At 44.5% G+C, this 22,855-nt stretch overlaps 1 protein-coding gene across 2 annotated transcripts in view; it reads right to left on the bottom strand.

The window, feature by feature from the left end:
• Nucleotides 1–312: 312 nt before the first annotated feature.
• LOC120053645 (coiled-coil domain-containing protein 50-like) overlaps nt 313–22,855 on the bottom strand; it is a 28,806-nt gene continuing 6,263 nt past the window's right edge. The window contains exons 3-12 of one of the 2 annotated variants that reach the window (XM_039000804.1): nt 18,460–18,589; nt 13,275–13,365; nt 11,691–11,790; nt 5,624–6,526; nt 4,507–4,667; nt 4,190–4,234; nt 1,434–1,550; nt 1,017–1,096; nt 635–738; nt 313–406 (exon numbers count right to left, since the gene is read on the bottom strand). In XM_039000804.1, coding sequence (XP_038856732.1) covers nt 387–406; nt 635–738; nt 1,017–1,096; nt 1,434–1,550; nt 4,190–4,234; nt 4,507–4,667; nt 5,624–6,526; nt 11,691–11,790; nt 13,275–13,365; nt 18,460–18,589 — 1,751 coding nt within the window. In that variant the 3' untranslated portion in view covers nt 313–386. The remainder of the gene's footprint in view (nt 407–634; nt 739–1,016; nt 1,097–1,433; nt 1,551–4,189; nt 4,235–4,506; nt 4,668–5,623; nt 6,527–11,690; nt 11,791–13,274; nt 13,366–18,459; nt 18,590–22,855) is intronic. The other variant, XM_039000805.1, reaches the window with a different exon arrangement.

The following is a 22,855-nucleotide window of genomic DNA, read 5'->3' as shown; positions in this document are numbered from 1 at the left end:
ATCCACCATGACGAGCATGATCCACGGATGGACAGAAACACCAGCAAACGACTAATACAGCAAAACAGGAACATTTCACTCTTTTTTAAATCATCATCTTCCACATCATCATCCACAGTTAAGAGCCAGCAGGAGTTAGAATGTCACAAGGCGTCTCCTTTCGGTTCTTTGTTGTCGCGCCAATTAAAAGAAAGAACAAATGACAGCGTGTGAGTTTCAGCTCTCAGCTGCACCTCCTCTTGGCCAACACCCTCCCCGAACCCATTGCCAACGACTAGGTACATTGTTCCAAGGCTCTTGGCCAATAGAAAGTGATGGGAGTTTTAAAAATACAGCAAAGAAAAAAAATCAAAATAAACTCAGATGGATGGCTTAGGAAGCCTCGGTCACTGTCTGTAATAGACACCTAGAAGATATAGGGAGGAGAGAGAGAGAGCGCATCAGCTTGATCTTTAATACCTAATAATATAATCACTGGCTAGAATGGTTGGAGCTCTCTAAGAAATACATTCGGTGTATACCAACCATGTGGTATGCTGGATAGAAAGTTAGCTGTATGAGAAGTGTTAAATCTAAATTCTTTGTGTTTTAGGTTGAGGCCCGAGTTAAACCCGACAAAAATAGCTGAATTTACCTTTGAAAGCTGCCTCAGGTCTGGCTGGAGACCCGGAAGAATAGTGGCTCCCTGAGTAGCTGGACTCCACATTCTCATAGTCATGTGGAGGAGGTTGAGAAGGCCTGTGACAGGGCAGAGAGCGAGAGAGAGAAAAAATTATTTTAAGGCCATAATATTGTTACAACACGGGGTGTATTCAGGCTGGGACCTGGCAGGCTAATGACAGAGTGAGGCCAGCACCTGGCAGGCTAATGACAGAGTGAGGCCAGCACCTGGCAGGCTAATGACAGAGTGAGGCCAGCACCTGGCAGGCTAATGACAGAGTGAGGCCAGCACCTGGCAGGCTAATGACAGTGTGAGGCCAGCACCTGGCAGGCTAATGACAGAGTGAGGCCAGTACCTGGCAGGCTTTTGGTGGTTCCTGGGCTTCTGGTATTCCTCCTCTCGTAGTCTGGGATGCACTACCTCCTCTGAGCTTGGCTGGAACACACACAGACAGACACTATCTTCAGTCTGGTCTTATCAACAAGTTGATCAAAAAATGCACCTTAAACTGTGCCAATAAACCTGCACTAACATTAGGTTGCTTTGGATGAGAGCGTCTGCTGAATGACTAAAATGTAACCTGTGCTGCTCTTACTACAGTACCCCTATGTAAAAAACCCCAACAAAAAACAGGTCATATCAACAAATTAATTAATTGGTGGGACCGCCATTACAGTATGAAACACATATTATCTTGATGATCAGAATACTGTACATGTAGTCCTGAAATCATAAAGTCATCTCATTCAGAAAAATAAGGAGAGAGAGTTACCTTGCAGTCTCCTCCCTCTGGCCTCCTCCTCTCTTCCGGCCTCATCCCCTGCTTCTCCTTCTCTCTGGACTTCTTGTACTCCATCTTCTCCCGCTCCATCAGCAGCCGGGCTATCTCCTGACAACACCAATACAACGCGGTTATTCTACTCCCGCTCCGTCAGCAGCCGGGCTATCTCCCGACAACACCAATACAACGTGGTTATTCTACTCCCGCTCCGTCAGCAGCCGGGCTATCTCCCGACAACACCAATACAACGCGGTTATTCTACTCCCGCTCCATCAGCAGCCGGGCTATCTCCCGACAACACCAATACAACGCGGTTATTCTACTCCCGCTCCATCAGCAGCCGGGCTATCTCCTGACAACACCAATACAACGCGGTTATTCTACTCCCGCTCCGTCAGCAGCCGGGCTATCTCCTGACAACACCAATACAACGTGGTTATTCTACTCCCGCTCCATCAGCAGCCGGGCTATCTCCTGGCAACACCAATACAACGTGGTTATTCTACTCCCGCTCCGTCAGCAGCCGGGCTATCTCCTGGCAACACCAATACAACGCGGTTATTCTACTCCCGCTCCGTCAGCAGCCGGGCTATCTCCTGGCAACACCAATACAACGCGGTTATTCTACTCCCGCTCCGTCAGCAGCCGGGCTATCTCCTGGCAACACCAATACAACGCGGTTATTCTACTCCCGCTCCGTCAGCAGCCGGGCTATCTCCTGGCAACACCAATACAACGCGGTTATTCTACTCCCGCTCCGTCAGCAGCCGGGCTATCTCCTGGCAACACCAATACAACGTGGTTATTCTACTCCCGCTCCGTCAGCAGCCGGGCTATCTCCTGGCAACACCAATACAACGTGGTTATTCTACTCCCGCTCCGTCAGCAGCCGGGCTATCTCCTGACAACACCAATACAACGCGGTTATTCTACTCCCGCTCCGTCAGCAGCCGGGCTATCTCCTGGCAACACCAATACAACGCGGTTATTCTACTCCCGCTCCGTCAGCAGCCGGGCTATCTCCTGGCAACACCAATACAACGCGGTTATTCTACTCCCGCTCCGTCAGCAGCCGGGCTATCTCCTGGCAACACCAATACAACGCGGTTATTCTACTCCCGCTCCGTCAGCAGCCGGGCTATCTCCTGGCAACACCAATACAACGCGGTTATTCTACTCCCGCTCCGTCAGCAGCCGGGCTATCTCCTGGCAACACCAATACAACGCGGTTATTCTACTCCCGCTCCGTCAGCAGCCGGGCTATCTCCTGGCAACACCAATACAACGCGGTTATTCTACTCCCGCTCCGTCAGCAGCCGGGCTATCTCCTGGCAACACCAATACAACGCGGTTATTCTACTCCCGCTCCGTCAGCAGCCGGGCTATCTCCTGGCAACACCAATACAACGCGGTTATTCTACTCCCGCTCCGTCAGCAGCCGGGCTATCTCCTGACAACACCAATACAACGCGGTTATTCTACTCCCGCTCCGTCAGCAGCCGGGCTATCTCCTGGCAACACCAATACAACGCGGTTATTCTACTCCCGCTCCATCAGCAGCCGGGCTATCTCCTGGCAACACCAATACAACGCGGTTATTCTACTCCCGCTCCGTCAGCAGCCGGGCTATCTCCTGACAACACCAATACAACGCGGTTATTCTACTCCCGCTCCATCAGCAGCCGGGCTATCTCCTGGCAACACCAATACAACGCGGTTATTCTACTTCCGCTCCGTCAGCAGCCGGGCTATCTCCTGGCAACACCAATACAACGCGGTTATTCTACTCCCGCTCCATCAGCAGCCGGGCTATCTCCTGGCAACACCAATACAACGTGGTTATTCTACTCCCGCTCCATCAGCAGCCGGGCTATCTCCTGGCAACACCAATACAACGCGGTTATTCTACTCCCGCTCCGTCAGCAGCCGGGCTATCTCCTGGCAACACCAATACAACGCGGTTATTCTACTCCCGCTCCGTCAGCAGCCGGGCTATCTCCTGGCAACACCAATACAACGCGGTTATTCTACTCCCGCTCCGTCAGCAGCCGGGCTATCTCCTGGCAACACCAATACAACGCGGTTATTCTACTCCCGCTCCATCAGCAGCCGGGATATCTCCTGGCAACACCAATACAACGCGGTTATTCTACTCCCGCTCCGTCAGCAGCCGGGCTATCTCCTGGCAACACCAATACAACGTGGTTATTCTACTCCCGCTCCATCAGCAGCCGGGCTATCTCCTGACAACACCAATACAACGCGGTTATTCTACTCCCGCTCCATCAGCAGCCGGGCTATCTCCTGACAACACCAATACAACGTTTACTATACAGTTACAGTACAAACACAGACACTTTCTACCAATGAATTTGAGTGGCTCCATTTCTCCAGCTGTTTACTAAAACAAGAGGCGGGGTAACGGTATGTTGTTCCTCCAATCTGAGATTGTCCCTTTCAGGCACATAGTGTTGCATCATATGGCTTCTGCCACACACGGATATAACCATGATGTGGTGAGAGTTGATTACCCAGGTTAACACTGACCAAAAGGAATGAATGGACCAAGGGACATAATTTATTTAACAAAGGTAAACAACTTTTACACACCTTGCTTCATTGCTGTGTCAAAAGTTGAGACTTGAGAGACAGGGCAAGAGAATGAGAGAAAATGAAAGAGAGCGCAAGAAAGCGAGTCGGTCAGTGACGACTGTTCCAGACAGAGAAGCAGCCGGCCGTCTACTCACCTCATCCTGAGCCACTTGGGCCGCACGCTTGTCCATCTTGCTTGCCTGGAACCGAAAAATAATTAAGAACCAATTGAGTCATATTTTCCCTCAGCATAGAACATTCTGTTCCCTGGGCTCTATCATGACATAACATAGGAAGTGACTGTTGAGCCGGAACATTTCTCACAGACATCTGAAACTGCACAAAACAAAGCTGAGGTCTACTGAATGTTACGTATGTTAACTAAACGATGGGACAGAGTTTCAGCTGCCATGTTGTCCAAGGGTTTTATGATGTTTTAATAAGGGTGTTATATTGTCCTAATAACTCTCACCTTCACCTCTTCCTCCTGTAGTTTCCGGGCCACCTCCATGTCCAGCAGCTCCTGCTCCCGCAGGTCCAGCTTAGTGATGCCCTGGGTGGCCTCGCCGAGTCCGTAATTCCCTGCCATTACCACTGCTCCACGACCCCCTGGTCCTCCTTGCACGATACGACCTGCAGGGGGCGCCACACAACGTAGAGTCAATACAGCTGTTTGTAGTCTGGAACAGTGTTTCCCCAATGCTGTTCCTGGGGACCCAAAAGAGTGTACTTTTTTTATTTTTGCCCTAATACTACACATCTGATTCAACTAATCGTCAAGCCTTTAACTTGAATCAGGAATAAATAACTAAGACGTGCAGCCTTTTGGGACCCCAGGACCAGGAAACACCAGACTAGAGTGGATGAGAACCACAGAATCCCCAACTCTGATTCTTCTAGGGCTGCAGTGTCTACAGGTTTAAATCACTGCTATTTTAATCAATGTCTGATTTATGGTCAGAGTAGGTAAGTGTGGACAAATTGATGGCAAATCCATGCCAGTACTTGATCAGTTCTGGTGAGTAGACTAGACAGGGATGAAAGTGCACGCCGACAGAAGCCCTTGAGGAATAGAATTGGAGTGTAACAGTAAAAACATTACAGAAAGAAATGTCATGTATAGAAGCTGATCAATACTAGAATCATGTCTGTTCTACGCAGTATATTTCTATCTGGGCGCTCTGTCACACACACACACACACACACACACACACACACACACACACACACACACACACACACACACACACACACACACACACACACACACACACACACACACACACACACACACACACACACACACACACACACACACACACACACACACACACACCTGATTCAACTGTTTCACAGAGACCTTTGGCAGCAGGGCCTTGTATTGTGACTGACTGTGGAATTCCACCATAATGACTGAAAGCTGCTACACCAAGATGATGATGACGAAGAGGAAAATGATTGTTGATGAATGATTATTTAGTTAGAGAGACAAAACCACCACCAGCAGCTCCCAGCCATGGGCCAATCAAGAACCCACACACACACCACACCCACAAATGGTCGGCCACGGGCCCGGCGCTAGGCCGTACCTGGCTCCCTGGGAGCGGGGTGAGTATGGGAGCGCTCCTTGCCCGTGCTGGGGCCCTCCCCAGGGTCCCTGTGTCCCCTCTCCCCTCTCTCTCTCCCCATCCTGGGGCTCCTCCTCGCCACCTCCTCACACAGCTCACTGGGGCCAGAGTGGAGCGTCAGGCGGGCCCTGGCCCCCCCTTTCTCCTCTTCATCATCCCCAGGGAAAGGGGCCTCCTCCCCACCACCGTCCCAGGCCCTGCTGCGGCTACTGGGGATGGGCTCGTCCTGGACTTCATCCAGACCTCGCTCCCTGCTCTTGGTTCTCTCTCGGTGTCTGTCTTTGTCTCGGCAATGCTCTTGGTCTCTCAATCGCTCCCCGTGTCTTCCCTGTCTTGGTGCGTCTCTCTCAATTTCCTCATCTCTCCTGGGTTCTCTCCGTCTGTCTCTTTCCCCCTCTCTCTCCCACTCCCGGTGTCTCTCTCTATCCCTGTCCCAAGCCTCGTCTCTCTTAACAGGGATATGGGACGGCGGGGGCGGCCGGGCGGGCCTCTCCTTCCTCCTGACCACCCTATCCCCCTCCTCCTCTCGCTGTTTCCTGGGCTCATGGTTGTCTGCAAAGAAGGTTGACTGGGACCCCTGGTGGTCTCTGCTCCTCTGGCCCTCCTTCCCTCTGCTTCTACCCTCAGTGGGGTGGTGGTAGTCGGGGTACCTGTCCCCATGTTTGCCCCTGCTACTGTAGCGGTGGTGCTCAGGGTGTGCGTCTCCATGCCTGCCCCTTCTCCCCTCTCCCCTACCATCTAAATGGTGCTCAGGGTATCTGGAAAGAGAGTTGGTTCTAGTCTCCACAGCATCTCTCTCCGAAGAGAGAGAGTTAGAACCAGGCCGCCTGGGTTTTTCATCCAGGTCCAGAGAGGCTCGGATGGCTGGGTTGAGGGGAGGGAGGATGGATATGAAGAGATGGAAGGAAGACATGGATGGGTGGAACCAGACAATAACAGAGATGTCAGTGAAGCTGGGTTGGTTAGTTATACAGTTGAAGTCAGAAGTTTACATACATCTTAGCCAAATACATTTAAACCCAGTTTTTCACAATTCCTAATGACTCCAACACTTAGGTTGGAGTCATTAAAACTCGTTTTTCAACCACTCCACAAATTTCTTGTTTTAACAAACTATAGTTTTGGCAAGTCGGTTAGGACATCTACTTTGTGCATGACAAGTCATTTTTCCGACAATTGTTTACAGACAGATTATTTCACTTATAATTCACTGTATCACAATTCCAGTGGGTCAGAAGTTTACATACACTAAGTTGACTGTGCCTTCAAACAGCTTGGAAAATTCCAGAAAATGATGTCATGGCTTTAGAAGCTTCTGATTGACTCAAATGATGTCAATTAGCCTATTGGAGGTGAACCTGTGGATGTATTTCAAGGCCTACCTTCAAAATCAGTGCCTCTTTGCTTGAAATCATGGGAAAATCAAAAGAAATCAGCCAAGACAACAGAAAACAAATTGTAGACTTCCACAAAGTCTGGTTCATCCTTGGGAACAATTTCCAAATGCCTGAAGGTACCACGTTCATCTGTACAAACAATAGTACGCAAGTATAAACACCTAGTGACCACACAGCCGTCATACCGCTCAGGAAGGAGACGCGTTCTGTCTCCTAGAGATTAACGTAATTTGGTGCGAAAAGTGCAAATCAATCCCAAAACAGCAGGAAAGGACCTTGTGAAGATACTGGAGGAAACAGGTACAAAAGTATCTATATCCACAGTAAAATGAGTCCTACATTGAAATTACCTGAAAGTACGCTCAGCAAGGAAGAAGCCACTGTTCCAAAACCTCCATAAAAAAGCCAGACTACGGTTTGCAACTGCACATGGGGACAAAGATTGTACTTTTTGGAGAAATGTCCTCTGGTCTGATGAAACAAAAGTAGAACCGTTTGGCCATAATGACCATCGTTATGTTTGGAGGAAAAATGGGGAGGCTTGCAAGCCGAAGAACACCATCCCAACCGTGAAGCACAGGGGTGGTAGCATCATGTTGTGGGGGTGCTTCGCTGCAGGAGGAACTGGTGCACTTCACAAAATAGATGGCATCATGAGGTAGGAAAATTATGTCGATATATTGAAGCAACATCTCAAGACATCAGTCAGGAAGTTAAAGCTTGGTCACAAATGGGTCTTCCAAATGGACAATGACCCCAGCATACTTACAAAGCTGTGGCAAAATGGCTACAGGACAACAAAATCAAGGTATTGGAGTGGCCAACACAAAGCCCTGACCTCAATCCTATAGAAAATTTGTGGGCAGAACTGAAAAAGGGTGTGCGAGCATGGAGGCCTACAAACCTGACTCAGTTACACCAGCTCTGTCAGGAGGAATGGGCCAAAATTCACCCAACTTATTGTGGGAAGCTTGTGGAAGGCTACCCGTAACATTTGACCCAAGTTAAACAATTTAAAAAGGCAACGCTACCAAATACTAATTGAGTGTATGTAAACTTCTGACCCACTGGAAATGTGAATAAATAAATAAAAGCTGAAATAAATCATTCTCTCTACTATTATTCTGACATTTCACATTCTTAAAATAAAGTGGTGATCCTAACTGACCTAAGACAGGGAATTGTTACTAGGATTAAATGTCAGGAATTGTGAAAAACTGATATTAAATGTATTTGGCTAAGGTGTATGTAAACTTCCGACTTCAACTGTATATATAAAACATAATAATATAAATCAGACCAGCTACTGATAGTTTGAGAAGGACATGTACTTTCTATGCCTGTAATATGTGATTGTCCCACCTAGCTATCTGAATATACTAACTACTGTAATATGTGATTGTCCCACCTAGCTATCTGAATATACTAACTACTGTAATATGTGATTGTCCCACCTAGCTATCTGAATATACTAACTACTGTAATATGTGATTGTCCCACCTAGCTATCTGAATATACTAACTACTGTAATATGTGATTGTCCCACCTAGCTATCTGAATATACTAACTACTGTAATATGTGATTGTCCCACCTAGCTATCTGAATATACTAACTACTGTAATATGTGATTGTCCCACCTAGCTATCTGAAGATGATTTCACTAACTGTAAGTCGCTTTGGATAAGAGTGTCTGTTAAATGACTCAAATGTAAATGAACTTTTACAGCCACAGTTAACCTTCCTAACATGCACTGACAAATCACAGGCCTGCATTCGAGTGAAAACAAACAATGTGTGAAGGACACAGGTGTGTGTCAGCCGAATGGAATGGCAGGCATCTAGCAGCAGCTGGCGAGGTTAATCTGATCAACAGAAACTACTCTGTAAATGTTGAAATAAAAGGCCAGGTAGAAACCACCTAGTCCTTAATGTCTTGTTAATTACATAACCATTTAAAATGCCCCGTAACCCTCAACAATGGGCTGTTCTCTGTATTATGGCAGATAGCCAACTACTTCTCCATCAGTCAACTGTCGGTTTTATAAGCCGACTGAGCAGTTAAGTGTGGAAATGATGCTCTGGCCTGCTTTTCTCTCTCAATAACAAAACCCAGACACATGTCTTTCCTTCCTCTGTCTCACCTCACTCTCCACCAGTGGTTTATCTGCAGAAGCTGAACGCTAAACCAACCTGTTTCTCTCTGAATGAGAAGACAAACATGGCAGCTAGGCAGCGTCCGTCACTTCCTGAGAAGGGTGGCCAATCACACGGGCCTGAGGAAACGACTCGCCCGAGATAAGACGTGGCAGAGTGTGTGGAGGGGCATGTACACACTAGAGCTGGGCGATACAATTTAAAAAAAAAAAAAATCCATATTGCGACAAATTGACTGAATTATCACAATAACGATCAATTGGATGATACTAATTTTTATTTTATTTTTATTACTCTTAAAACTACTACTTTAAAATTATGTAGTTGTAAAAATGTCCCATCAACAACCACCCATATTAGAAGACTTATTTCATTTCAAACTTTTTATTGTAATGAACGATATGAGCAAAGTGTCCATGAAAAGGGGTCGGTGTGGAAGAATTGTTTGATTTATCGTCCCAGCTCTAGCACACCCACGGCAGCATGGGAGAATGTTTGTTTGTGTAATACAGAGGGAGCCCTGGGTTCTAAAGCCAGCCCAGCTAGACAGTAATACATGAGAGAGCAGGGTGAGGTAGTACTACATACAGCTTTAGCCATATTCATAAAGCCTCTCAGAGTAGGAGTCCTGATCTAGGATCAGGTTCCCCAGTGTCCATATAATCTTATTCATTGTGCTCTAAAAAGGCAAAACTGATCCAAGATCAGCCCTCCTACTCTGAGAGACTTTGTGGCTATGGCCCTGGGTTGGTTATGCATCTACAGGAAGAGGATTTTCCCTAGGAAAGAAGAGATTCGTGTGGAAAGACATGACGGCAGAACATTCCTGACAGCAGTGACTGTCCCTTCAGCCCTGCTCATACTAACCTACATACTGTAACTACAGCCTGCATGCTAGCAGATACCCATAGACTTCCAGTCATTGCGCTAACGCTAGTTAGCATTGGCTAGCAAAACTACCTCTAACTTCCTTCCTACTGGACACGGAGACATAAAAATGGTATCCACGAGTTCATCTGACTCAATAAAAAATATATACTTTGGTCATGTTAAAAAAAGGTCATCTGACTTAGAAAACAGTCCTGATCCTATAGGCCTAGTCCGTTTCCAAAACAACACACTGAATTCAGACATTTTCACTCATTTCTATTGTAAAGTGAAGTCTTTCTACTCAATACCACAACTCATTTTATAAATCTGGTAAAGTATTCAAATAGTTTCGCTGTGAATTTGGGGTTGAATCAAGGTACTAGAATGTACTAGTGGACACCAGAGCTGGTTCTGCATGGACTTATATTATTATCCACCATCGCTTTCCATTAAAATAAAATGTCTTACTGTTTTAAGGCAGGGGGATGGGGAGACTGGAAACCACAATGGAAGAAACATTAACTGCCAAAAGGCAGGCAAGCTTCTATTAATTTATCCGTTTAAAATGGAGCCTTATTGCTACAGTTGAGTCAAAGCTGCTCTCGCAGCCCTGCAAAGCACCGCCTCAGCTCACTAACGAGCAGAACTGCAGTGTGTGTGTAAGACAGGCAGAGAGGAGGGAGCAAGATGACAAATGACTCCTCAGTATCTACGCACACACGCTCTACCTCAAGGTCAGCTATTTGCTTAAAACAGCCCTCCTAAATCCTCATCCTAAATCAACTCTATTCTAACACACTACTTCATCCCACACACACCCCCCCCCTATATTTGATTTTGATAACCCACCCACCCTTACACATAACCAGAGTGGCACATACCCTTCCCTCCGACAACAGAATAATATATAATCCCATACCCTTCCCTCCGACAACAGAATAATATATAATGCCACAGCCTTCCCTCCGACAACAGAAAAATATATAATCCCACAGCCTTCCCTCTGACAACAGAAAAATATATAATCCCACAGCCTTCCCTCCGACAACAGAAAAATATATAATCCCACAGCCTTCCCTCCGACAACAGAAAAATATATAACCCCACAGCCTTCCCTCCGACAACAGAAAAATATATAATCCCACAGCCTTCCCTCCGACAACAGAATAATATATAATCCCACAGCCTTCCCTCCGACAACAGAATAATATATAATCCCAAAGCCTTCCCTCCGACAACAGAATAATATATAATCCCACAGCCTTCCCTCCGACAACAGAATAATATATAATCCCACAGCCTTCCCTCCGACAACAGAATAATATATAATCCCACAGCCTTCCCTCCGACAACAGAATAATCTAATCCCACAGCCTTCCCTCAAACAGAATAATCTAATCCTAAATCTCTCACTCCAACAGAAATCTAATCCTAATCCCTCACGCCAACAGGAATATAATGCTATATCCCCAAACCATAAGGAATATAATCCTATATCCCCCAACAACAGAATAATATAATCCTAACTCCAGCAGGAATATAATCCTAATCCCTCACTCCAACAGGAATATAATCCTATATCCACAGACAGGGGGTGCGCCAGTACCATTATCCTCGTAGTACTCCTCCTCAAAGTTGGCCTCCAGCTGCTTCTGTCGCTTCCTCTCCTCCTTCCTCTCTTTCTCCTGCAGTTTACGAGCAATGGCCTGTAAACACGCATTGAGACACACACACAAATAAACAAACCCCTCCAAACTGCTGACACCTCACTTGTTTTTTTTTACCCTAGATTGAGACGTTTTCCCCTGAGGACTGGAATTTAAAGGACTAGGTTTTAATAAGTATGAGGAATCAGCAGAATAGGCCTGCCAGTTCCAATCAGACCTGGATTAAAATACAAATTTGAAATCTTATAAATAAATTGAGCATTTGCGTTAGCCTGCCTGGGCTAGTGCCAAATATGGAGGGTTTAAAGTGTTGGGATTATTATATTGGTTCCATTGAACCAGGTAGACTATCAAGCACAGATTTAAAAGGTGCAATTTTTAGAAATTGCTTCACCATTTCCTGGTTGCTAAAATTCTAATAAATAGTTGGCCTAATTTCTGTTTATGTGACAAAACAATGTATCTTGTAGAGAAAGATTAGATGGTACAATCTTTTCAATAACCAAAAATATTATAATTTCAGCTGGTGTACAAAACCGAAAGTTAGAAGTAAAAACGAAACTTAACAGGAAGCATATAAATAGCTCACTTAGAACTGATCTACCACTTCTTAGACTTGCTTTCAATGAGAATGACAGATCTATAACTCACATTTCTATGCGAATTTGGTCAGGTCGCCCCAAAGAGTTTAACTATTTAAACTATTTGAAATTTCATATATACTGAACAAAAATAACCCGCAACATAACAATTTCAAAGATTTTACTGAGTTACAGTTCATAAAAGGCAATCAGTAAATTTAAATATATGAATTAGGCCCTAATCTATGAATTTCACATGACTGTGCAAGGACACAGCCATGGGTGGCCCTGGGAGTCTAAAGGGCTTTAAACAGAAATACTCCCCGGCACCCCGCACCGCCTCAATTCTCTGGCAACAGCTCTGGTGGACATTCCTGCAGTCAACATGCCAATTGCACGCTCCCTCAAAACATTTGTGGCATTGTGATGTGTGACAAAACTGCACATTTTAGAGTGACCTTTTATTCCCCCCCCCCCCCCAGCACAAGGTGCACCTGTGTAATGATCATGCTGTTTAATCAGCTTCTTGATATGCCACACCTGTCAGGTGGATGGATAATCTTGGCAAAAGAGAAATGCTCACCAACAGGAATGTGAAGAAATTTGAGAGAAATAAGCTTTTTGTGCATATGGAACATTTCTGAGATCTTTTATTTCAGCTCTTGAAACATGGGACCAACACTTTACATGTGTTTATATTTTTGATCAGTATAGTATTTGATGTCACCAGACATGAGGTCAACATTGGGCTAGACATTCTTTCTAACACTAAAGTAAAATAAGTACAGGCTGTAACACCAGTAGTGGTTTTCAATAAGCCAATCGGGTGATCCGCCCATGGTGACCCATCGATACTACAGTTTGTGATTGGAGGGAGGGAGGAGGTATGCCCATGTTGACTGGTTGAGGCGGGAGGAGGGGGAGGGGTGTAGTGTCACTTACCGCATCCTTCTCCTCCTGCATCCGCTGCTGCTTGGCCTGTCGGACCAGTTCCTCCTGAATCTCCTGGGCGATCTCATTGTCACTGCGCTCACTAGGTGTGTGTGTGTGTGTGTGTGTGTGGGAGACAAACAAGATGAGAAAAACACCATCAGAAGTAGATACACAACTGCCCCAAAACTTGTACCCTGACCAAGGTTCTGGTTAACTCAAATTAGGTCAAAGTCAAGTCACTTATCTCAGAATGTGGCTTATGAGAACAATGTTCAATCCAATGTATGAGACAAGACTGTGTTCCTGCTTCTCCTTCCATAATAATAATAATAATTTAAAAAAATTCTCCATGTCGGCTCAGGATTCAAAACAGCTACCTTTCAGTTCCTGGCCCAACGCTCTAACCGCTAGGCTACCTGCCGCCCTCTAACATCTACACAAACGCATCACGTATGCATGGGTAGTATATACACAGTATGCTCTGATACAATTGTCTCTGCATTTCCAGCCAAACAACCCTGTTTCATAGCGCTGATGGCAGTAACAAGGCTACTGAACAAAAGGATTCTAATCAAGTGCTTAGACTGATAGCATCTCTGTCTCTGGCCCAGGTAGGTGTTCTCATATCGTAGAAAACCCTGACACATTTCAGAACGGATAATGATTCCATCCGCAGCCAGCCACGTGTCCTTGAAAAATGTGATGAGTCAAGAGACACCACTGTGAAGGCGATGCTAGAAGATGTCTGAATGTCCCCGTTAGAGAATGTAGCTAGAAAATGTATGTTGCAGGGTACATTAGGGTACATGGTAGCAAAACTTTTTGCAAAAGAAAACAAAAAAACATGCATTTCCTATTGGACGAGTTCAGACAGTCCATCCCTGTTTCAGTTTTGGTGAATCCTGATTTAGCAAGTGTAATACAGTTCTAATAGGTTGTTTATCTCAGAGGAGGAGTGTTGATCTAGGATAGGGCTATTTCAATCTTACCCTACCAGGTATGCTGTTCCACTTGATAATGAATTACACCACTACAATCAGTACCTGATTAGAGGGGAAGAATGGGGGGGAAAAACAGTGCTGCTGGCTCCGAGGTCCAGATTTGAATTTGAGGGATCTAGGATGGTGTCTTTTAAATCATGGTTTATGAACAGGCCCTAGTGTATTCTAAAAGTGATGGGCGTCTGAGGGTGCCAGGGAATATCGGTAGAGAGAGCGAGGTAGAGATGGGTATTGGGCAGGGAGGATGACAGCAGAAGCTTCTAGCATGCCAAATCGGCATTAGCCCAGGCTGTATGGGCGGCGGAGCATCTGGCTTTCTCTTGGGGGTGCTGCTCTGCTGCTAGCGAGCGTGAGGGCGGCTGACTTGAGTGTGTCAGCATATCGGACTAAAAACACACTGGGGAAGGAAAGACTGGAGCCTTTTCCTCCACATCTGACACCCAAATCTCTCAATTTCCAGAATAGTGTGGGGTGTATAAATGTGGCTGTGGCGTTGGGGGGGATATGCATAATAGAGCACGGCGATGGTATTTCTACATTTGCTTCATAAGTAGTGCATTACCTCAGGGTGTCAACACATACATTCTAAGTGATTTCAACAGGTCTCTCTCCATTCTGATTGTTTTATACTGTTCAATTCAACTTCAACCCCCCCAAAAATGTCAGCATTTTTAAAAAATCAATTTATGCATTTCCTGCACTCATTTGAGATCATTTCCACATTGCCAATATCGTGCAGCCCTACGTAGTAAACAATCTAGGGCTTATTTTTTTAACCAAATGTGGCAATTGAGATTTAGATCAAAACACTTGTGTGAACTGTTGGAATCATGGAAATAGAATGATAATAATAATAATTCTATAGTTAGAGTATATTAGTGGACACTATGAATAGAGTGTTTGACATGACAACAAATGAAAATGCCAGGGAAGAGTTAGTGTATTTGGAGTGATGATGGATTCTGTTAAAATGTAACACGTCTCAAGATAAACTGTAGTTAGTTTGTATCCTGTTTAGTGAATGATTACTGTGAGAATTAAATGGAGTTTAGGCCATAAAACGGTGTGTATACTCATTTAGACAGGTTGACCTCATCAGAGAAGAGGAAATTGCCTAGGATCAGAGAGCAGGGTCAGGCCCAGAACAGAAGATGGACGGATTGTGATTCTGACATCTGGCTAAACAAAGAGAGGACCATGGACATTCCACAGGGGGAAAGGAGGGAAACTCATTGGGGCCATAAAATGTATAGCTGGGGAGGTGACGCCTATAAGGGAAGAGTATAACATGTGTTGTGACCTTTCTAAATGTATGCACTCAGCTGACTGTATCCTTGGTATTAAAACACCTGAAACTTCTCTTGAGCTTTGTCTCAATTCCTTATTGCAAAGAGGTTGCAATAGCATTTTTCTTTTTAACAAAAGTATTCAGACCCCTTCACTGTTACAACATTTTGTTATGTTACAGCCCTATTCTAAAATGGATGAAATTACATTGTTTCCTCATCAATTTGCACACAATACCCCATAAAGACAAAGCGAAAACAGTTTTTTTGAAATGTTTGCACACGTATGAAAAATAAAACAGAAAAACCTTATTTACATACGCATTAAGACCCTTTGCTATGAGACTCGAAATTGAGCTCAGGTGCATCCTGTTTCCACTGATCATTGTCAAGACGTTTTTACAACTTGGAGTCAACCTGTGGGAAATTCAAATGATTGCACATGGTTTGGAAAGGCACACACGTGTCTATATAAGGACTCTTCCTAGAGCTGGCCGCACAGCCAAACTGAGCAATCAGGGGAGAAGGACCTTGGTCAGGGAGGTGACCAAGAACCCGATGGTCACTCTGAAAGAGCTCTAGAGTCCCTCTGTAGAGATGGGAGAACATTTCAGAAGGACAACCATCAGGCCTTTATGGTAGAGTGGACAGACGGAAGCCACTCCTCAGTAAAAAGCACATGACAGCCGCTTGGAGTTTGCCAAAAGGCACCTTAAAGGACTCTCAGACCATGAGAAACAAGATTATCTGGTCTGATGAAACCAAGATTAAACTCTTTGGCCTGAACGCCAAGTATCAAGTCTGGAGGAAACCAGGCTCCGCTCATCACCTGGCCAATACCATCACTACGGTGAAGCATGGTGGTGGCAGCATCATGTTGTGGGGTTGTTTTTCAGCAGCAGGGACTAGGAGACTTGTTAGGATCAAGGGAAAGATGAACATAGCAAAGTACAGAGAGATCCTTGATGAAAACCTGCTCCAGTGCACTCAGGACCTCAGACTGGGGTGAAGGTTCACCTTCCAACAGGACAACGAACCTAAGCACGCAGCCAAGACAACGCAGGAGTGGCTTCGGGCCAAGTCTCTGAATGTCCTTGAGTGGGCCCAGCCAGAGCCCGGACTTGAACCCGATCGAACATCTCTGGAGAGACCTGAAAATAGTTGCGCAGCGACACTCCCCATACAACCTGACAGGGTTTAAAAGGATTTGCAGAAAAGTAAAGCGTCATACCTTAGAAGACTTGAGGCTGTAATCGCTGCCAAAGGTTCTTCAACAAAGTACTGAGTAAAGGGTCTGAATACTTATGTAAATGTGATATTTCAGTTGTATTTTTAATACATTTGCAAAAATGACTTAAAACCTGTTTTTGCTCTCTCATTATGTGGTATTGTGTGAGAGTGAGTACTCAAGTAGCAGATTCAATTATAAAAATGTACGTTACGCTTGAACAAATACCATTATCGAAGGTAAAGTAAAAACCCAAACAGGGCCATGCATCAATACCGGTATATAGTAAAATACGGTATACAGCCCAGCCCTAATGTAAAATACAGTATGACTTAGTGTACTACCCTAGGCTCTAGAGGGTAGGTCAGGGAGACTCACAATCTAACACACTAGTTATGCGGTCTCTATCTTTAAGGTTAAGGTGTGAGTTAGATTGTGAGACTCCATGACGTATCCTTCGCTGTCTCTAGAGCCTCTAGAGCACACTGAATGTGTGCGTGTACTGGGAATATTTAAGATGAATAAAGTTCATTTTTAGTTAAGAGTAATTAACACAATGCTTAGCATATCCACACGTTTTCCCTTTCTGCAACACACATGATTTCCAGTGTTCTGTTTGTGACACTGATGTGTGTTGGTTGATGGTCACGACACTTGATACTGAATGTTATGGGTTGTTCTCATATCATTTGATAGTGATTGACGTCAGTTACTGAAGGCACAAGGACACACTGAATATTATAGTATTGATGACATTATGAACAACGTGATTCTGTAGCAGCTGGCAAAGTCACAGTCTAATGTTTGTACTTCGTACAGGCTGATGTTTAGAGAACATTTGTGTTACGGGATTTTTATGAATAATGACTAAATTATGTATACATTTGACTTAGAATTATAACTAAACAGAATACTACTATGTTACTGTATAGATGTATGAATCTTATTCTAATCATAATGCTGAATATAATGTGTGTAATATTAATCAAGAATTAAAACAAGGACTATCTGTTCCTTGTTAGAAACGAATGGAGTCATCAGACCGGCTGGAATGCTGTGTTCCTTACAGGACATTCTGTCTCTAACCAGGGAGGGGAGAGACCTTGGGCTGGTTGTAGATTGTTTAACAGGTGGCAGACAATGTAAGAAGGCTGTGAACTGTATTACCATTGTATCCGAGAGGAGGAAGGACATTTTAAAACCTATGACGTCATTTTTATTATATAACCTGATGTAAATTGTACTATGGTCTGTACTCTCGAGAATAAACGCTATTGATTGATTGATTTTGAGACTGGTTTCTGTTCATTTTATGCAAATAAGTATCTTACAAATTCTTATGAATGGGCAGAGTGTTTTAATTGAATTGGTTGATGAACATATAGGAATGAAATTCCTTTAACAATTTGGTACTGTCTGACTGGACTATAAAAAGGGGCCGTCTCCAAGAGGCCAGAGACATTTTCTATGCTTCTGTTCTGAAGGTGTCTACTTAAATTGATTGTACTAAAACTGGATTCATCTTTGATTGATATTATCAACGACCGCTCTTCTTTTTGGTTCCCCTGAAAATACCCGTTACAGCGTCTGTGTCTTCTCCCACATCCGACCAAATTGCTTCTGCTGTGCCATGGTCATAGTGTGTGGTGGAATGATGTGGTTAATATTATCTCACTCACATGTCTCTGTGCTGTCTGTGGGCCTTGGCCTTGGCCCTCCGGTCCTCCTCTTCCTGCAGCTGCTTGGCCAACGCTACGTCCTGCTGCACCAGACGGCTCTTGTGGACGTTGGACGCCAAGTGGCTCTCGACTGCGGGGACAAACACAGCAACAAACACAGCACTCAGAATCAGTACACACCCAAGGCATGAATCTCTTCTACACTCTCTCACAGGTCATGCGGCCAACCCACAATGCTGAGGAACAAAATGGACGACATCATTCACAACCCTCCAGTTGAATTTGTTTTGGTACCTTTTAAACCGCAGGTCTCGGATGCAAGTGAGCCGAGAGGGTGTTTATTTTGAAGATAAATTTGGATATCCATTTGGACAAGACGAGTGGCATGTTTAGTGTACACTGTGGAGGAGACGAGGGATATAAACACGGACGCGTCAGCCCTGAAGTTAGAGCCAAGCTCAATGAGTCAGGACATGACAAACTAGCCCAGGTGAAACTTAATGACGAGCTGCCATTCCAAGGCTGGCCCCATTGGATGAGACAGACCAAAGAGCTGGACAGGGAAGGTTCTAAATCCTCGTAGCTGACGCACTCCCAGCTCAAAATAGGTGGAGGAGCATCACTCAAAGCCTTGCTACTCATTCAGCTCCACTGGACTGGTTATTTATCCACTGGTAGGTTCCAAGTGAAAAGTACCAAATTACGCCACAATTTACTAGAGGCTCCATAAAGTCCCTACTCTGAGATAGCGAGACGACAACGGGGGGGGGGGGGGGGGGCAGTGAATCACAGCTATATGAAGGAAACTAATAGGCTGACATATCGATTATAGGACGACGCTGATCGATTGTGCAGTGGGTTTTCAATGCCACACAACATTGAGGGCAAACATACGTCAGAAAACAAAATATATTGTTACGTTCAATGCTATTCTTTTCTCTGGGGGAAACAAATGACTGTTGGCCGTATTTCTAAGAAGTCAAGATAAAGGTCTGGTGTTTACTCAACCTTGGCGTAGCCTCAGAAGTTTCTGGACGGACTAATTCTTCCAATTCTCTGCGGCTGGCATCGTAAAGGGCCAGACGGCATTGGACAATGTGAGTGCAACAGAGTGCATGAGACAGTGATGCTGGACAATAAGTGAAATCATTGAGGCTTAACAATACCCTCGTTTATAGGCCTAATGTGGTGGAGAGACATCAGCCCTAGTTTATAGGCCTAATGTGGTGGAGAGACATCAGCCCTAGTTTATAGGCCTAATGTGGTGGAGAGACATCAGCCCTAGTTTATAGGCCTAATGTGGTGGAGAGACATCAGCCCTAGTTTATAGGCCTAATGTGGTGGAGAGACATCAGCCCTAGTTTATAGGCCTAATGTGGTGGAGAGACATCAGCCCTAGTTTATAGGCCTAATGTGGTGGAGAGACATCAGCCCTAGTTTATAGGCCTAATGTGGTGGAGAGACATCAGCCCTAGTTTATAGGCCTAATGTGGAGGAGAGACATCAGCCCTAGTTTATAGGCCTAATGTGGAGGAGAGACATCAGCCCTAGTTTATAGGCCTAATGTGGTGGCAGTTTCCACTGGATTCGTTACGCTATGGCCCTGCTCCAGTCAAGTCTCACCCCTCCCCTAGTCAAGAATCAACCAGTGGCAGAGGGCAGTTTCACGAGGACAGCAAATATTTAATATGATTTTTCAATGACAACCTCATCTCTGTAGCCCACACATACAATTATCCCTTAGGTCCCTTAGTCGTGCAGTGAATTTCAACTACAAAGACCAGGGAATGAATGAAATTAATATATATATATACATATATACATACACACATACACAAAAGTTTGGGGTCACTTAGAAATGTCCTTGTTTTTGAAAGAAATTGGGAAAAAAATGTGCTTAAAATAACATCAAATTAATCAGAAATACAGTGTAGACATTGTTAATGTTGTAAATTACTATTGTAGCTGGAAACGGCAGATTTTTTATGGAATATCTACATAGGCGTAGAGAGGTCCATTATCAGCAACCATCACTCCTGTGTTCCAATGGCACGTTGTGTTAGCTAATCCAAGTTGATCATTTTAAAAGGCTAATTGATCATTAGAAAACCCTTTCGCAATTATGTTAGCACAGCTGAAAACTGTTGTGCTAATTAAGGAAGCAATAAAACTGGCCTTCTTTAAACTAGTTGAGTATCTGGAGCATCAGCATTTGTGGGTTATTAATGTTGTTGATCACTATAATAAGTCATAAATGTAAGGAAAACAGATTGTTTTTCCATCTGTAGCCCCATTAAAAATCAGCCAAAACAAGCTATACTGAACAAAAATATAAACAAAACATGTCAAGTATTGGTCTCATGTTTCATGGGCTGAAATAAAAGATCCCAGAAATTGTCCATATGCACAAACAGCTCATTTCTCTCAAATTCCGTGCACAAATTTGTTTACATCCCTGTTAGTGAGCATTTCTCCTTTGCCAAGATAATCCATCCATCTGACAGGTGTGGCATATCAAGAAGCTGATTAAACAGCATGATCATTACACAGGTGCACCTTGTGTTGGGGACAATAAAAAGTCACTAAAATGTGCAGTTTTGTCACACAACACAATGCCACAGATGTATCAAGTTGAGGGAGTATACAATTGACATGCTGACTGAAGGAATCTCCACCAGAGCTGTTTCCAGAGAATTTAATGTTAATTTCTCTACCATAAGCGGCTTTCAACGTCATTTTAGAGAATTTGGCAGTACGTACATCCAGCCTCACACCACGTGTAACTAAGCCAGCTCAGGACCTCCACATCCGGCTTCTTCACCTGCGGGATCATCTGAGACCAGCCACCTGGACAGCTGATGAAACTGAGGAGTATTTCCATCTGTAATAAAGCCCTTGTGTGGAGAAAAACTCATTCAGATTGGCTGGGCCTGGCTCCCAAGTGGGTGGGGCTACGCCCTTTCAAAGCCCACCCATGACTATGCCCCTGGCCAGTCATGTGAAATCCATAGAGTAGGCCCTAATAAACGTATATCAATTCACTGATTTCCTTATATACACTATAACTCAGTAAAATAGTTGAAATAGTTGAATGTTGCATGGATATGTTATTTGCACAAGTAAGAGAAAGACCTTTTTATGTCTGGCCTCAGAGGCATGGGCTTTCATCTATTCTGAGTTGTGACCTTTTGACCTCAACAGCTAAGGAATACTGGGAGGGAGCCAATTAGTGAGATGACATGTCCGTTATAGAAGGCTTTGAGTGAAACAGTGAAAAGGGGCTTCACAACAACAACACAGACGGACGCAAAGAAACTGATATGGCAAAGATGACATTCATCTAAAAATACTCAAACTAAGCTGGGCGACATTACGAATGAATTTGATTCATTCTAAATGTATGTTTTAGCGAGATTTAGCGAGAATGCCGATATCGCAAGAGTCAATGTATTGTTGTTTTCCATTTTTTTGAGAGTTTAGTTCCTCTTTTTCTCACGTTGTATGTTTGGTCGTCTCCTTCGCTCCCGTCTGCACCTTCATTTACCCGAGAGATCTGTATATAATGACGCAATGCACTTCTCCGTCCTAACAAATGGAAGTCGTTGTCCCAAAGGCAGATGACAAGCTTAAGTCCATAGAAACACATTGACCTTATTTTGGAAAGATTTTAACTTCACTCTCGCTTTACCTCTTCCTCTGTGGTTTACACACAACCAAGCCCCTCCCCCTGCCTCTCACTCCAACAAGGTAGAGCCATCACATCTTCCTCTGTGGTTTACACACAACCAAGCCCCTCCCCCTGCCTCTCACTCCAACAAGGTAGAGCCATCACATCTTCCTCTGTGGTTTACACACAACCAAGCCCCTCCCCCTGCCTCTCACTCCAACAAGGTAGAGCCATCACATCTTACTACCTGACAAGCGGTTTCAACTTGCTATTTGCATTTGAGGTTTGGTCTAACAGAATCGTTCATATGGACCAAAACACAGACATTATTTTACTGTAATAAGAGACATCTTTTCTAACGATACCCTTATGGCTCAACTACTCAAACTTCACACAGAGCAGACACCTCTAAAACAAGTATCAATTTACATTGATTCTGGCCCATTAACGCTCAGTGAGTCACATGAGGGTACCACTAGCACCATTTTAAGCACCATTTTAACCAAAGACACTTATACTAGCTGTCTAGTCTGTGTTTTAGAAATGTGCAATAAGCATAACACCATTATATATATATATATATATATATATATATATATGGAATTGGCAACTTGTTCTCATTCTGAGAAGGTAGGCAACTTGATTTCAACATCAGAACAAAGTGGTCAGGCTAACATGCTTTTCAAGCTGTTGGAGACAAACAGAAGGGTGTGTTCATAACAATTAAAC

The sequence above is a fragment of the Salvelinus namaycush genome, chromosome 9, assembly GCF_016432855.1.
Source record: "Salvelinus namaycush isolate Seneca chromosome 9, SaNama_1.0, whole genome shotgun sequence".
Classification (NCBI taxonomy): Eukaryota; Metazoa; Chordata; class Actinopteri; order Salmoniformes; family Salmonidae; genus Salvelinus; species Salvelinus namaycush.
This window is presented reverse-complemented; position numbering and strand designations above follow the sequence as displayed.